The sequence below is a fragment of the Mixophyes fleayi genome, chromosome 6 (genome assembly GCF_038048845.1).
Source record: "Mixophyes fleayi isolate aMixFle1 chromosome 6, aMixFle1.hap1, whole genome shotgun sequence".
Classification (NCBI taxonomy): Eukaryota; Metazoa; Chordata; class Amphibia; order Anura; family Limnodynastidae; genus Mixophyes; species Mixophyes fleayi.
Window position 1 is genome coordinate 223782145 of NC_134407.1, and position 18529 is coordinate 223800673.

At 44.1% G+C, this 18529-nt stretch overlaps 1 protein-coding gene across 1 annotated transcript in view; it reads right to left on the bottom strand.

Annotated features, from left to right (window-relative positions):
• LOC142095511 (uncharacterized) overlaps window positions 1–18529 on the bottom strand; it is a 75204-nt gene that overhangs the window by 10709 nt on the left and 45966 nt on the right. The window contains 4 exon segments of the mRNA XM_075178456.1: window positions 8452–8563; window positions 8694–8791; window positions 8909–8977; window positions 9259–9299. Of these exon segments, the coding sequence (XP_075034557.1) occupies window positions 8452–8563; window positions 8694–8791; window positions 8909–8977; window positions 9259–9299 (320 nt within the window).

Sequence of the window (18529 nt, forward strand, 5' to 3'; positions counted from 1 at the left end):
GCAGTTCTTGGGGACCTGAGATCCAGCGCTGCCCCCCCCCCTCTACTTTAACCCACTCACATATCACTCTGGGATGGAGGCAGCTTGAGAGGTGCCAAGGGGTTGACCATCTTGCTGCATTTGATTGAAAAACACTCCTGGTCTTGTGGACTGTCTGTGTCGCAGGGGCCAGGTAAGCGGAGCTGTCTCAAATATTTTCCACCATCCAACTCTCCTGCATCCTCTACATATTCTGTGACTCTGGGCCTGCAATTTTCCTATCATTTTCAGTGCACATCAATTTTATAAGTGTGAGTGCTGCCATCTGGTGGAGCTAAGGGATATTGCTTCTGACTCTATAACAGTTCTCCTTCTGCAGTGACTTTCCATACTCTGAGGGTGCCCAAGGTGATGGTGAGAGATCTGTATGTCTACCTTACTACTGCTTATGTGTTTGACCATTCAATTTGAGGCTACATTCAGTCAGGGGTAAAACTAATAGAGCCTCTGCAGCTGCAAAGCTGCAAAAATATGCCCGTATCTCCTCTGTTCTTAACTCAAATGACGCTCAAGGGTCTACTAGACCATCCACAGCGTCTGCGGAAACAGCTACTGTGGCCACGGAGGATTCTAATTCCATTCAACAGGTTCTCCTAGCTATCACTTCCTCTAAGAAACGGGAGATGGACCGGATTGGAAATGTTCAGCCTGATCTCTCCCTTATCCGTCGTGATCTGCAGAAAATGTGGGAGCGAGTTGGTGAGACTGAACACCGTATATCTTCACTGGAGGATGTTATCGCCCCAATGAAAGGACACACAGACTTACCAACACAAATCAATATGTGCAAACAAAAAATTTGGGGGAACGGCTCAGAAGTAACAAACTTCGCTTTATGGGCCTGCCAGAACTACCGTAAGTCTCTAACCCCGAATCTTTCTTGGAGACTTGGCTTATACGATTGTTTGGGAACAGGCCTTCACCTCAAGCTTTGCTGCCGAAAAGGTCCATCGTCTTCCACCTCAGCCAAGAGCCCCGGATTGTACTTATAGCGAAGCTGCTTCACTTTGAAAAAGCCCTGGGTCAGATGGGCTTACCATGCAGTGCATTCCCCTAACTCTTGTGGAGTCTCAGTACTAATTAGAATACAACTACGGTTTGTGCTGGAGCAGAGCCAGATTGATCCCTATGGCCGTTAAGTATTTATCCAGGCCCTGGTGGATACTTTGTCCGTTAACCTATTGGCCAATTACACCCCTCCACGTTTAACTTGGAGGTTTTTAAGAAGACTGCTGCCTTTATTGCTCTTTCCCCACATGAAACTCACAAGATCTCTGGCACTACAATTTTGAATGTTGCTAATCAGTATAAGAAGTAAATTGCAGCAATTCAATGGAGATAGTGTCTAATCTCCTATAGTACAATATAGGAAGAGAAAAAGGATGAATGCGCAAATCCACTTCTTATTAACTGTATAATCAAAATTGAATGATACCAAGTTATTAGACCATCACAATCTCACATATGTATAAAAAATGGAGAACATGCCTATACATAAATCTCTAAGTATATCCCCCTAATAATTGCATATACACAGCATCCAATCAATACTCTTTAAAATCTGGAGAAAACGGACTCTAGCGTCTTGACTCAATATTATAATGAGTGAAACACATTTTTATGAGACAAAAATAAAATAAAATACAATCTTATATCAGTAAGGACATATACAGCAACAATGTATCTCCTTGATGACTAAGAAATCCAAATGACTCCACAGGTATTATGCACGTTATATCCGTCAGTATGAAACTTGATACAAATCAGTATACACAAAACAATCTTCCTCCGTATAAGAGGTATGTAGATTTCCATCAATTTGTAGTCCACGATGTATTTAGGGCATAAATGTCCTATCCACTTTCTGGGAGAAGAGAATAATATCTAGAGGTAGTGGCCCGCGATGTATTTGGGCAAAAATATCTTCCCCGTTTTAGGAGGAAAGAGTAGTCTCTAGCAGTAATAGCCCACGTTGTATTATAGGCAAAAAAAGTACATTGCTTGAAAAAGTCTGCAGAGGCAGACGAAACGCGTTGCAGAGACTTTCTTATTGCTCAGTGCTTGTATTTCTATTCAGTGAGGAGATTGTGAGGATTATTATAACTTCTGTGCACGAAGTTATTTCCCAACCTTGTTTTCAAGAGGAACCTTACTATTGGAGGCGATCTCCTGTCCGGACAGCTTTTGGTGCGCACCACAGAAACAGCTGAATCTAGCAGCCGCCGGAGCGCTATAGAGGCGAGTGATTTACTTTCCGTCTCCTAGAAGCAGGTAAGCGATGTTTTTGCCTATAATACAACGTGGGCTATTACCGCTAGAGACTACTCTTTCCTTCTAAAACGGGGAAGATATCTTTCCCCACATGCCCCAGTAGTGTGCATGGGTGATTTTAATAACGTACTTGATGTTGGTCTGGACAGGTGGCGGGAGATGCCCTTAGGTGTTAAGGTTGGTAAATTATTGGCAGATATGGGGTTGGTTGATGTATGGAGCCTTTCTTTTTCCGAGCCTTTGAGCAGTTTTCTTGCCATTCTACGACACACCACACTTTCTCCAGTATTGACCTTGCTTGTGTTTCACACAGTGCAGCTCCTTTGGTGTGGGACTTGCCTAGGGGTATTTCTAACCATTCCCCCTTCTGCTTTTTACTCTTACGTCACACTCTGGGGCTCAGTTTTAGAAACTTAACCCATTCTGGCTCACTCTCATGGACATGGGGAGTGATTTAGTGGCAAACTGGGAGGGGTACTTGCACTAAATGTGGACACGGTCCAGTGTCAGGTTCTCTAGGATTCCTTTAAGGCATTCCTGAGGAGCACTTTGAATAATAGAGTGGTGAGACGTACAAAGTTTTCCATAGAAGGGGAATTTAGACTTGAGAAGGAGTGTCGGAATCTGGAACATACCTCTCCACTCACTCCTCATCTGACCGACTGCGGTGACTCCATGCTCAAAATGCATGGATAGATCATTTGCTGGATAAATCGAATTGTAGGCTCCTTTTCTTCACGCATGCTATGTATGCTCAGGGCGATAAGAGTGGTAGCCTTATGGTCTACCTGGCTAGGACATAATTGCATAATAATACTATCTCTGCCATTTTAAACTGCTGGTGTTCAACTTACTTCCACAGTGAGCAAATTACAGCTTTTTCTTTTGTGATTATTTCAGCGATCATTTACCACCATCCATGTCAGAAGCTTTGATAGTGGTCATCCCCAAACCAGGAAAAGACCCTCTGATGCCAGAGTCCCATGAACTAATTTCCCTTCTGACCACAGACGTTAAAATCCTCGCTAAGGTGTTGACTTTAGATCTCTACACCGTTATTTCCCAGATAATCCACCCAGACCAGACTGGATTCATGCCAGGGAGGTCCACGTTGATTAATCAGAGACAGTTGTTTACCCACCTTCAGATGCCGAGGGCCCCTGGGGATGAGGCAGTGGTTGTGTCCTTGGATGTGGCCCAGGCCTTTGACTCATTGGAGTGTGGCCTTCTCTGGGAGTGATGAGGAGATTCAGGTTTGGCCCCAAGCTTATAGGCTGAGTACAAATGTTATACTCCGCCCCTGCTACTTGCATTAGTATTAATGGTCATGTTACCGCTCCCTCCCATGTCCTCTCTCCCCAGCCTTGTTAGCCATAGGGAGTGGGGGGGAGGAGCTTCCTATTAGTGGAGCACACCACACATTGCAGTGGACGCTTACGTTTAAGTATCTATGGATATGGGTCACAAACTCAGTTCATGACTTTATTCCTCTTAATTTTGACCTGTTTATCATTTACCTTCAGGCCAAAGTCTCCCCTGTCTGTGTCAGGCAGGGTTAATTTGACAAAGATGGTGATAGAACCCAAATTTTGCACCCCCTGCATCGTGCTCCTCTTTATCTCCCGGGTTGTCTGTTTTCCATAATAAACAAGCATCTGTCCTCTCTGGTCTGGGGGGAGTGAAAAGCACGTATCAAGCATTATATCAGTCCTGTGCTTCCGGACACCTTATCCTTCCAAATTTGAGACCTTACTATATTGCTATGCAGTTTGCGTACTTGCAGGAGTCGATTGGGGATTCCCCAGCAGCTGTATTGTGTGGATTCCTGGGGAAGCGGGTGGGGTTTTCACGCTCACCCCTCTAGGTCTTGTTATGCACCAGGGTTTCTAGATCTACTCCTCCACTGTTACGGCAGGCGGTATTGATATGGAATATTAAGCAGGTGGCACTGGATAGCACAGGTGTGGTCCCTGATGTATCAAACTGGGATAACTCTGCTTTTGCTGAGTTGCGCAAGCCGGGGTGTTTCTGTGACTGGCAGGATATGGGAGTTTCTACCCTTGGCCAATTATAAGTTAACAACACACTGATATCTTATGCGCAGGTACAGGAAGACTTTCCCCTTCCTAATAGGTGGTTTTATGGTTATTTGCGGCTGAGACATGCTCTGCAGACTCAGTTTTGGAGACTCATCATTGGTTTAACCCGGCCCTCTCTTAAAGTCTTCCCACTTCAGGTGATCTCCGCTCAAACTATATCCATATTATACGCTATGTTCTCCTATGCTTAATTTTGATGAACTGACCTTAAGAGTTAAATGGGAGGTAGGCCTTGGGCCCATGTTTGATGAGGACTGGAGTAATGCAATGAGCGGTGCCAGAGCAGTGCCAGAGAGGCCAAATTCAATTATACACTATGCACAGGTTATACTACTCTCCCCTCCGGCTCTTGAAATGGGTGCCAGGACTGCTTTCTGGCATTTACTTTGGGATTGCCCAGGGGTTCAGCTGATTTGCTCGGTAGTGGTGTCTGTTATCCAGAATACGGGAATTGACATCCCCTTACTCTTCCCTAAAACTTGTAAGTTTGAACTGGCTCTGGATTTGCTCCTTAATAAATGTTCAGTCCTATACGTCACTAATTTATATGTGATGACCAGGGTTATAATTGCTAGATTCTGAATGGCCCGAGAAGACCCTAGCTTCCATTACTGGATTGGGTTGGTCAATGATGCTGTAGGCCATAAGAGATACACGTACCAGTCTTGAAATGCTATCCACAAATAGTTTAATGTAAGTGCCAGATGAGCTCATCCAAATATGCGGTACAGTCACTAGCAGACAATTTCTCAGAGAAGTTCTCCTGAGATGTCCCGTCATTATCTGCTGGTCTACACCTACACACGAGAATCACCTATGAACCATATGAGTGAAGCTCTAATTCCATGATTTTGTTTGTTCTATGACGGCGTTGCTGGTCTGCTGCCATCCCCTTCAGCTGTTTTGCTGTGTCTTGTGTCTTATTCGATTTTGGGTGTTCTGATTCCACATCTTTTTCATTGTTAGAGTGCTAACTGCTAGAGACAATTTCTCAAGCTTATGTTTTTAACTGTAAGACAAATGTTTTTGGCTAAAGATTTGCTGCATCCCAGTGTTTCCTTTATTTCTTTAGTTTATGTGCAATTTATTAGCTAGTATTTAGCTTTAGAATGTCTGATATGATATGTTTTGTTTGTTTTCAGGTTTGTACTGTAAAACTTTCAATAAATAAAAGAAAATAGAAAGGTGGTAATAGGATAACCTAGTGAAGTTAAGAGGGTGGTTGAGGAATATTATAAGCCTGTCTGAAAAGGTGGGTTTTCAGAGAATGCTTGAAGGCTTGAAGACTAAATGAACGTCTTATTGTGCGAGGGAGGGAATTCCACAAAGCAGGTGCAGCCCCAAAAAAAGTCCTGTAACTTGGAACGGGAGCATGTAATGAGGGTGGATGAGAGACGCATATGGTGTGCAGAATGGAGGTGTCAAGTTGGGAGATATTTTGAGACAAAGAAGGAGATGTATGTAGGTGCAATTTTGTTGATGGCCTTATACGTTAGAAGTATTTTATTTTGCATTAGGTAAAAATCAGGCAACCAATGTTGAGACTGACTGAGTGGCTCAGCAGAGGAATTCGCAAGGAAAATCAATATAGCTGCTGCATGCAAGATAGATCGTAGAGGCGAGTGTCTGATTTGGGAAAGACCAGTAAGGGGGGGATTATAATAGTCAATGCGGGAGATGATGAGTACATAAGTGAAAGTTTTTTGTCTTATGTCAGATATGTGCGTATTCTGGAAATATTTTTTACATTTATGCAACATGATTTAAATATAGAGTTGATGTGGGGAACAAAGGATAGTGCTGAGTCACACCTAGCTTACTACCTAGGATTACACCTAGGCAGCGAGCATGTGAGATGGGATTTATGGTCATATTGTCAACAGAAATGGAAAGAAATGTCAGACAGGAAGCTTCTGTTGACAGATGGGAATATTATTAACTTGGTTTTTGAAAAATTGAGTTTGAGTTGGCGTAAGGACATCCAAGATGAAATGGCAGAAAGACAGTTAGTAACGTGAGACAACACAGATGGTGAGAGATTAGGAGAGGATAGATAGATTTGTGTATCATTCGCATAGAGATGATACTGAAATCCAAAGGAGCTTATTAGTTTTCCAAGAGAAATGGTGTAAATAGAGAACAGCAGAGGACCTAGGAGTGAGCCTTGTGGTACTCCAACTGATAGGGGAAGTGGAGCAGAGGTGGATCCAGAGAAATTATAAATGAACACTAAAAGAGCAATTAGGTAGGATGAGAACCAGGAAAGTGTCTTGAAAACCTAGGGACTGTAGCGTTTGTATGAGAAGAGAGTGGTCAACAGTGTCAAATGCAGCAGAGAGATCCAAGAGACTTGAGTAATGGCCTTTAGTTTTAGCAGTAATCAAATCACTGACAATCTTAGTCCGCGCAGTCTCTGAGGAGTGTTGAGAACGAAAGCCTGAGAGTTTTGTGGCTAATCGTGGAACTAGACTTGTTTGCTCTGCATCAGACTCCTGTGGTCCTACACAATTATATCGCATCCGGATTGGTTGGGCATTAATCATGGACAGTGGGGGGAGGAGGGAAGGGGGTTATTGGAGTCTAGGGGTAAACCAGTGTTTATTGGTACCTGTTGGTCTGGTTTATATTCAAATATTTTTATCCTCTTGCCGAGTTAGATATTGTTACAGGCAAATCTCTAATAAAGATATTGTTGTATCTTTCTCCGTTTTATATCTGCATGACTTGACCGACAAGACCTGGGGTACACACTGTGAGTTTGGGCTCTAACACTCCGGGTCTTCAAAGGTGGAATCAGATATGAACCATCTGGAAAATGCAAAGAGGACGTGGAAGAGCTTTAATTTTAATCACATTACACCTGTCAAGAGATTCTGGGCAGATGCTGTGTAAGAGGATCTGCCTCACTATAAGTAGGTAGCTTACAGTATAAAGATGGGACAGGTCACATGATATCTGTGTGCACAAGGATATCACGGACTGTCTGGACCAAATGAAGTAAAAAGAGGAGGACACAAAAGAAACTCGAAAAGCGAAACGAGTAATGTTAAAAGCTTGAGATTAAGCTTTAAAATTTAGTTTTTGAAAAGCCTATAATGAGATTGGAGATAGAGATGGCTGGTAAAGTAGTAGATAAAAGAATGTCATCTGCAAAAGCTGCAACTTTATGGTGGGCAGGGCCTATGTGATGTCTGTGATGTTTGGGTTGTTCCTTGTAGTGATGTATGAGAATCACCAGAGAGTGTGAGGAGGAGACTGGTCAGATCTCTGGGCTGGTAGCACAATGATATGATGTGAGGAGGAGAGCAGGAGTCTAATAGGGGCTGATGGCTCCTGATGTATGAGAATCACCAGAGAGTGTGGGGAGGAGACTGGTCAGATCTCTGGGCTGGTAGCACAATGATACTATGTGAGGAGGAGAGCAGGAGTCTAATAGGGGCTGATGGCTCCTGATGTATGAGAATCACCAGAATGTGGGTAGGAGACTGGTCAGATCTCTGGGCTGGTAGCACAATGATATGGTGTGAGGAGGAGAGCAGGAGTCTAATAGGGGCTGATGGCTCCTGATGTATGAGAATCACCAGAATGTGGGTAGGAGACTGGTCAGATCTCTGGGCTGGTAGCACAATGATATGATGTGAGGAGGAGAGCAGGAGTCTAATAGGGGCTGATGGCTCCTGATGTATGAGAATCACCAGAGAGTGTGGGGAGGAGACTGGTCAGATCTCTGGGCTGGTAGCACAATGATATGATGTGAGGAGGAGAGCAGGAGTCTAATAGGGGCTGATGGCTCCTGATGTATGAGAATCACCAGAGTGTGGGGAGGAGACTGGTCAGATCTCTGGGCTGGTAGCACAATGATATGATGTGAGGAGGAGAGCAGGAGTCTAATAGGGGCTGATGGCTCCTGACTCCACCACTGGGCAGATACTTTTCCTCATTAGTTTGTACTGACAGAGGAGGGTGTAGAATAAGAGATTGTTGTAGTTACTGAACAAGGAGAATATGTGACTCTTTTCTGTAATAACTGATTTTTACTGACCTGTGCTGATATCTGTAGGGATTTCCTCCTCCTTACACTGCTGATCACCCCTCACATACGTCTCTTCTTCTCCCTCTGTATCTTCTATCTTAATATCCGTCAGACCTTCACACTAATGTTAGAATTTATTGAGATTAAACAGAAGAATATTAAGGTACAAGCCACACGCAGTGACTCTACAGATCGTATGGTGAAAAGTCACATTAGTATATTAGGATTCGTTGAGCCTAAATCCTATCTACCTGATACTCCTGTGGGACACTGTGATTTTCCTCTGTACAATCCTGTGAATAAAGAGGACGGGGACATCTCTCTGGGGTATTTCTGTTACTGGATCCATCTGTAGGAGACACACAGTGACTGAATACATTGTTTATATGTGATGACCAGATACTGTGTATATAGATGGCCCTTAAAACTGTTCTCCCCTTTACAATAAATGAAAGTCTCCACTTACCCAGTGATGTGAGATACCAGTGTTTCTCCATTATTAAGTCCTTATAACGACCTCTAAATACTCCCCCTCCTGCATGGAGAAATAGACAGTTACATCATCCACCTTACAGGAACCTGACACACACAATGATACAGTCATCATACAGACACATCCCCTGGTGTTACTGTATAATGTCCCATTCCCAGCAGTCACCTCTCCAGTCAGCAGCTGAATGATCTTGTTGGTGAGTTCCAGGATCTTCTGGTCATTATCTCTCTCATGTATCAGTGAGTGAGGTGGAGGCACCGTGACGGGGCTCTGGGCCCTGCTCAATCCTCCTGACACACAGGGATGGCTGCTGGGTGTCTCACTATCACCAGATATCTTCTTCACCACTGTGTTATCCTGTGTACTGAGGGAGACGTCAAATAAAAGCTAAATTAAAATGCACCTATACAGAACTGTCATTTGTGCATAATATACAAGAAATTTCTATCATACAAATACCACCCCTCTCCTAACAACTTCCTATATGCAGGTGAGAGGAGAGGGTCACAGGAAGAATCAGCTTTAAAAAGGAGGAAACATTCTAAGGTCACTACAAAACTTTGTGTTTAGTGTGGACACAGAGCTGTGCAGAAATTTAGAGAAGAATAAAAGAGTATATTAAGGATATCAGCGACACTAGCAGCAGCAATAGGTTAAGCTATCTGCCACACACGAAGATCTTGTCATCTGCATCACATAAATGAGGTAGGTTTTCGAACAGATAACACTCTGTAGAAATGTCAGGACAGTTATGTTATGTTTAGAAAAGCAAAAACAATCTTATTTGGCTGCAATTTATATATAACATTTATATATAACATCCACCTGTACTATAATAACAGGACACCAGAGACTGCCCCACCTGTACTATAATAACAGCACACCAGAGACTGCCCCACCTGTACTATAATAACAGGACACCAGAGACTGCCCCACCTGTACTATAACAACAGGACACCAGAGACTGCCCCACCTGTACTATAATAACAGGACACCAGAGTCTGCTCCACCTGTACTATAATAACAGGACACCAGAGACTGCCCCACCTGTACTATAATAACAGGACACCAGAGACTGCTCAACCTGTACTATAATAACAGGACACCAGAGCCTGCTCTACCTGTACTATAATAACAGGACACCAGAGCCTGCTCCACCTGTACTATAATAACAGGACACCAGTCTGCTCCACCTGTACTATAATAACAGGACACCAGAGCCTGCTCCACCTGTACTATAATAACAGACACCAGAGTCTGCTCCACCTGTACTATAATAACAGGACACCAGAGACTGCCCCACCTGTACTATAATAACAGGACACCAGAGACTGCCCCACCTGTACTATAACAACAGGACACCAGAGACTGCCCCACCTGTACTATAATAATAATAATAATAATCAGACACCAGAGACTGCTCCACCTGTACTATAATAATAATCAGACACCAGAGACTGCTCCACCTGTACTATATTAATAATCAGACACCAGAGACTGCTCCACCTGTACTATAATAATAATCAGACACCAGAGACTGCTCCACCTGTACTATAATAATAATCAGACACCAGAGACTGCTCCACCTGTACTATAATAATAATCAGACACCAGAGACTGCTCCACCTGTACTATAATAACAGGACACCAGAGACTGCCCCACCTGTACTATAATAACAGGACACCAGAGACTGCTCCACCTGTACTATAATAACAGGACACCAGAGACTGCTCCACCTGTACTATAATAATAATCAGACACCAGAGACTGCTCCACCTGTACTATAATAATAATCAGACACCAGAGACTGCTCTCATCGTATTATAATAATAATATCATTACCTGCTGAAAGACACAACAATGTCTCCTCTCTGTTTCCTCCTATTCAGGATCACCCGGAAGTAGATATCGAACATAAACAATAACTGTCAGCCAGATGGAACGCACAGACCGGAAGCCGAGTGGAACGCACAGACCGGAAGCTGAGTGGACCGCACAGACCGGAAGCTGAGTGGAACGCACAGACCGGAAGCTGAGTGGAACGCACAGACCGGAAGCCGAGTGGAACGCACAGACCGGAAGCTTAGTGGAACGCACAGACCGGAAGCTGAGTGGACCGCACAGACCGGAAGCCGCGTGGAACGCACAGACCGGATCTCAGTGGAACGCACAGACCGGATGTATTACATCTTCCGGGTGAGAGGCTGTGACGGGGGAAGTAACTACATAGATACATAATGATAGAGATCCCTCTGTACCCCCATAGGTCATACACGGGCAGTAGTAATAACACTGTATACATCCCCACCACAGCTGCTGGGAGTTGTAGTTCTCCCACAGTGTTATCAGTTGTTGCTGGTCCTGGGGGTAAGGGGGCCGTCTGCATCCAACACAGGGGTCAGACATTGGGGTTAGGGGGATCTGGTGCACTAGGGGGGGATTGTCAGTGTGTGGACCCATCATGGTAGAGGATGTGTATGGGGGCTGAAGGATGTACTGGAGGTATTGTGTCGCTGGGTATTTCCCACTATATTAATGACAAGTGAAAGGTCTGAAGATCCTCAGGTGGGTTTCAGCTATATCCTGGTGGTAGGATTCTTCTACGGTGTTGGCCATAGGTGGGAGGCAGGGGCCCTTGTTATCTCTTACATGCTCTATTATTATTATTATTATTATTATTATTATAGATTTGTAAGACACAACTGCTCCACAGCACCGGACAGCGGGAGAAACATAATGGATGAAAAATGATAATAATAAAGAGCACTTTGTAAAGCTCAGACCAGAGAGACACTGACAGGCTGAGTAGCAGCATAGCTGCAGCTTGTCTCTACAGATCTTCCCTGCTACTCTCTCTAGTCCAAGTGGTTGGAAGGTGCAGGGTGGAAACACCCCAGACTGGAATGCAGAGATGACAATCACTGGTACTACTGATGTGTAACCAGGAATTGCACAGTGAGAGCCGGCAGTGTGTGACCATCTGGAGGAAAATCAAATCATCTTATCATATTTCTTGTAACATTGGATGATGCACAAAGCATTGTGATCTGCTGCAGGGGCATCTAATTATGTTTAGCAGACCTGTCTGATATTCTGCTCTGTATGGAAGTCTGATGATAAATGGGCAGGAGACAGGATAGAGCCAGTTAGCAGCAAAGGAAATTTCGGGAAGAGAGATTGAACTGTAAATGGCTGAGTAAAGGTTTGTTGGAGAGAAAGAATAACATAGTGAAAGCAGGAGATAAAGTAGGTATAATGAATGGAGGTGGGTTATTGCTGGCTCCACTGAGGGGTCAATTCATTTGTAGGTAGCTTTGACATGCAGGACTGTGGTGGGAAAGGATGGGAGGGAAGGGTGGTGAGGAAGGGGCTAGAGAGGCATGCAAGATGGTTTGAGGATATGGCAGAAGGTGGATGATCAGACAGAGGAGTGCAGGGGATCACTGTGTGGAGGAGACATTGGACAGAGGGGTGGAAATTTGGTGAGCAGAGAAGTATGACTGGGGTAATAGGGCAGGGTGAGGAAGCCGAGTCATTATTGTCCATCAGTGGTGGGAAGGTTGAGGACAGTACAGAAAGGTGTTAATGAATGTGCCTGAGCTCAGGAAGAGGTAGTAGGTGGAGGGAAAATGAGTGAAACAATGTTGGAGTGTAGGAGGATATGGAATGTGGCGGATGCTGCGGTATTTATCTTTTGAGGGGAAGGAGTTGTGATAACTGGTGGAGGATCATAAAGATCGGATGTTGTGCAGCATGATATATGGATTTTATACCTGGCGTGGCAGCCATTTGTATTGAACTCGTGGATTGAGCTCCTGCCTCTATACCCTCAAATTACTTTAACATAGGGCCCCTGAGTACCCCATCTAAGCATTTTTTGCCGGTGTTGGATTCCCCTGTGCCTTGGCTATATGTTGAGCCTTCGAACACTCGCGGCTCCGCCATATACCAGGGTCTCGTGCTTGCGGCCTAGCCCTCCGCTCGCAACACAGCACAAAATCTATGGACTGAACACAATCATCAGGATCAACTGCTCTTGTCCAGTCGTGACTCGCCACTCTAGCTTTCACCTGACGATTCACCACTTGCTGGTCTGGCAGGTGGCGTGGATTTCTGACCAGCAGTGTGATGTGGTCCCATGAGTGCGGCCCTCTGCCTTCGTCCGGAGGGGGTCCCCCATTGGACCTGCTGTGCACTCGGAGTGTGGTGGTTGTGGCCGATAATTGGAGCCTACAGCGCATCGGTCCAGGAGTCTGTCGGTGCTATGGCCCACTGTGGCGCAGATACAGACACCTGCCGGCAACAAACACTCGGGGCAGTTCATCTACCGTTCTGACACCACAGATTCAGGAATCCGCCGGCACTTCACACTTTTACTACAAGCAATCTGAAATCTGTGACCCACTTCTATCTGAGATCTGTTCTGGCGTTTTACCCACTGAAAAGTCCTTACGATTAGCTGCAGGCAGGACCGGAGATGCCCTGCAGTCTGTAGACACAGTTTAAAGGCAGCAAAGTAGCCTGGAAGGGTTACCAGGAGGATGAGGAGGTGAGTGGACTAACACGTCTCGCCACACTTCTATTTTACTACACCTATCACCCTCCAGCTGATCCAGAACATACAACAAACCAATGTTGTCTGGCACCATCACTGTGCATTGAGCTTCAGGAGTACAAGGTTTAATCATTCACCTGCATGACTTACTGCCAACTGCAGTGTACACACAGCTCACCGCCTTGTGGCTGAACTGTATACCTATTCAGCATTCCCACTCGTCAGAGAATAAGAACTGTGCATGCTGTTTTCCTGTTTTTTTGTTTTTTTTTAATAAAACCACAAATTTAAGCTAAATGAGTCCCACACTTTCCGGCACACCAGCACAGTTTGAGTGATGATAAAAAACAACCGACTGCAACCATCCAGAGCAATATTCTCCCGACAAGTGTATTTTGCACCAGTACAAATAACTGATCCTGCATCTACTTGAACCATGGATAAATCATCCTCCAGAAATCAAAAAATACAGAATGTTGAAATCACGCATCATTTTTCAAGACTAATCACAATCTACAGGAGCCCCGTCTCCTCGACACCACCCTCCCAGGGATGACGATTAAGAGATAGAGGACATCCCAGCTACTAGGAAAGATATATCTGATCTCCGTGCCCTTCTTGTAGACCTCAAGCAAACTGTTACTGCTGAACTCCTTAAAATGGTTGGGGAACTGAAAAAGACATGTCTGAACTTGACCAGCGTACCACAGTCTCAGAGCAGTCCCACACAGAATGCCAGACTTTTAATACTGAAACAGGCCGGGATCTGGAGTATCTTAGTAGACAACTTGACTTCTTTCGAGACAAAAATGAGTACTTTGAAAATCGAGAGAGAAGGAACAACATCCATATACGTAATATTCCAGAGGATATCGATACCCCATCCCTGGAGGCCTATCTCTTAGGCCTCTTTGTACACGTGGTGCCCTCACTCCAAGACTCTCGGATATTGATTGGAAGAGCACACAGAGCTTTTCGTCCTAAAGCGAAAGACTCTGCTCCTCCACCCGATTTATTAACATTTCTGTCATTCAAAATCAAGGATCAGATCACTCTAAGCTCTAGAAACTCCAACTTTATTTTTTTTTGAGGGTTCGAAACTACAGATTTTCCAAGACCTGACTCCATCCACAATTGCCAAACGAAGAGATCTGAAAGAAGTCACAACACTGCGTGATCAAGGCTACACATACCGCTGGGGGTTTCCCTTCCACATAGTGGGGGAAGTGGGGCCGTCAGGTTACGATCAGAACGCTGGAAGATGGCCGACAATTAATACGCCAGCTCCAGCTTCAACCCTCCAGGGAATCAGCGCCAGAAGAAGAGACCTCTTGCTCCCAACCACCTTAAACCTTAACCACCTGATAACTTCCCTGTTTTCCATTAAAATTGCACTGTACATTCAAATCCACTCCTTAAAAATTATAATCTGGCTAGATTATCGTGTGCACCGCGACCCCCATCTCTTTATTAGACTTATGAACTTTTGATACCTTTAATTTTGACTGGGGTGTCGACGACGTACACTTTTCTTTAGGTTATGCTACAATGTTTACCGTTTTTTTTTGTTATATTAATCTGATGTCACATTCTACCAACACCCCACTTTTTCAATTAGTTGGTTTGTTGAGACGGGAGGTGCACATCCTTGACCCTAATTACTGTTATCTCAACCTCCTTTCTTCTCCGTAGTTACGACTTTTACCTGGTTCAGGGATGTTGCACGGCACCACTTTACCCAATCGTGAGGGAAATTTAGGATATTGTTCTTGTTAAAAGTTGATTTGGAAAAACATCTTATACATTCTCACTAATAAACTGCTCTACATGGTAGCCTCAAACGCAAAATGCCCTCTGGCACTTTCTACTTCTGTGGAGTGCCGTCCTCTTGCCATGCCCCCACCACATAGGGACTCCCACTGTTACAATCTACAATAGCACTTTATCTCTAGTCCGCACTAAGAGCGTATTTTTGTCCCGAACTTGAGTCCTTCTCCCTTTGTGCTCCCAATTGGTAGTGGGCCACCCGGAATAGGGAGCCTCTCACTACTACTCCCATTTCCATTCCCAACCCAACCCTGCCCTCCCACCCTCCTAATCCCACCCCCCCCCCCCCCCCCCCGGCACCAATAACTCTTCTCCCCCTCTCCTTTTTAGTGTCTCATCACACCTAATTTACATCTAAGCTCTGATTTGTTTAGCTTATATTGGATAGCTTCAGAAAGAACTCAACATGCCTTTGGTAGTATTATCACTGAATGTTAAGGGTTTAAATACTCCCCAAAATCTCTCACTTTTGCATTCTTACATTAATAAATCACGTGCTGATATTGTGTACTTACAGGAGACCAGGGCCGGACTGGCCATCTGGCACTTCTGGCAAATGCCAGAAGGGCCGGTCTGATCTGTCAGTGCACTGACACTTCCTGGTCACATGGCTGCGCGCGGCATGACTATTAGCCAGGTCTGCGGACACATTCAGTTGCACAACGTTACCGACGAGGCTGTCCGTTATCGCCCTTGCTTTTTGCACTATGTATTAAGCCTCTAGTGGCCAAAATTCACCTTAATCCGGACATCACTGGGGTCCGCTTAAATAGTAAACAATACAAAATATCACTTTTCGCGGATGACTTGCTCTTATACAGCCATAAACATACTGAAACAAATAAAAGAGGTCACAATGGAATTATAAAATAACTTTAGTTCTTGGACTTGTTGTTGTTTCTTATAACTTCACATGCCTTGAAAAACATTTGTGTTGTGCATTGACCTGCTCGGTTACAGCCTCCATGTGTCATGTCCTTCACAGGGGTGAATAGCTGCTGGGTAGTGTGGTGCAGCCTATCCACCATGAACTGTTCTAGCAGCTCAACCTCCTGGTAGCTGACGTTGGGCTGTTTACACTTAGAGGACACTTGACTGGGCCCAGGCATCTCTTCCTCAGAATGTGATGTTCATATTGTACACAAACTATACGCAGCAGAATACCAAAGTGGATACAGATCATCACAAGGCACAATCCATCTCTTCAGCTTTATATAGTGTCTGCAGAGGTGTATTATCCAGCCATTTGTTGCGTGAGGACACCACTAATTGCGTTGGTACGTCCAACTTTTATGACAGAAGGGGATATGACAAGTACTCCATTATGTATGACAGGCACGCATACTAATAAGGGTATACATCTATATATTGGTGTCATATAGGTTCTCGATAAGTCAAATATCCCACTAAGGGGTCCTCAATTAATTCAATGTAAAATCATCTAGAACAGTAAACAAACTAAAATAAAATATAACTTTTTTATTATAAATCTATAAATTACAACATTAAAAGATGAAATATTCTAATTTTAAAATGAGTGAGTATACCATGGGCATTGATTTATTCAATCTATTAGGATCAGTGATAAGGAATTGTGCTGGACTTAACCTCCAGATGTTATATCTGTATGTTCCTGGGACTGATCTATTGCTTCCAATAGATATATCAATGTTCTGTTCTTAATTCTCTCACTCTCTAGAACAATATGTAGATAGATAGTGTCAGATGGTATAATATTGTACAACTTAGATGCTGAGTACAAAACTGTGTCTTGCAAAAGGATCCATATCAATTATATTTTTCAAATAAAAGCAGCTCTTTGTCCAATCCTTTCACTTATGGATCTGTTATTCATCTTAGTTCCCCTTATCTGCTTTATAAAATGATATGATCATTCATTATTTGGTATTCATAATATTCTAATCACAAGTTCCCTTCTGGCAAAACTTTATAATTGTCAGTTTCAGGATATAAGCCAGTTGTGTTAGATATTATTTGCATGTAACAATTGGTGCCTTAATTCTGTGCTGATTATTAATCTTCTTACATGAAATCTTTAACCTCAGTATTCAATTATGTTTGTTGTGTTTATAATCCCTGGAGATCATTAAATCCTATCCCATTAGATAAGTGCCCCTATTATGAGATGTAGCTGTTTAGCTTCACCTTCAATTCTTCTGTCCATTTTTAGTATTCTATTATTATAATTCATTTATATTTATAGGGCGCCACAAAATGTCTACAATAAATAAGCAGCACAATAACTCGGGTAGCTTAAAGCACAGCTAATAAGAAAGGCTGAAAGGGTGAGGGATATTCAGCACAAGCTGGAAACCTGTGGCCAGGAGTGTGGGTGCAGCTAACAGGTTAAGAGCCACTGAGAGGTGCAGAGAAAAGCAAGAGGAGTCAGTGGGCAGAAGGCCCAAGAAGGAGGTGGGCAGAGAAGCTGGAGAGCAAAGTTAAAAGTGGTGGAAACAGGAGGAGAGAGATCCCTGCTTAAAGGAGCTTACAATCTAAAGGGAAGGGCAGACATACCAAAAAAAACAAAGGGTGAAATGGGGACAGGGTCATGGCAAGTGAGAAGGAGGAAGGGGGAGGGAAAAATGAGTGGGAGAGGTAACCGACAAGGTAGTTAGTTAAGCAGATGACTGATAGGCTTTTAAGAAAAGGTGAGTTTTTAGTGGTCATTTGCATAGATTGGGGTGATGTTCTGATAGAACGAAGGAGAATGGGACAGCCGAGAGAAATCTTGAATACGCGAGTGAGAAGAGGGAATAGGAGGGGAGGAGAGGTGATGATCGTTGGCCAATTGTAGTGGGCAGGATGGCGTGTGATAAGAAATGAGGTTGAAGATGTAGGGAGCAGTGGAGTTGGTGAGGGCCTTGTATGTGAGGGTGAGGAGCTTGAGAAGGATTCTGTAGGGGAAGGGTGGCCAGTGTAGTGCTTGAGAAGAGAAGCAAAGGAGAGAGAGGAGTCGAGGATGACACCCAGGCAGCGGAGTTGGGGAACAGATAAGATGGAATTGTCAACAATGATAGAGGTCAGAGGGGGAGGAGGTTCTAGATGGAGGGAAGACAATGAGTTAGTTTTAGCAGTGTTAAGTTTAAAAAATCTAGAGGACATGCAGGAGAAGGGGAGAAGGCAGGCGGACACCCTAGAGAGAAGGGAGGGAGATCAGGAGAGGAGAAGTAGAGTTGAGTCTCAATTCCTA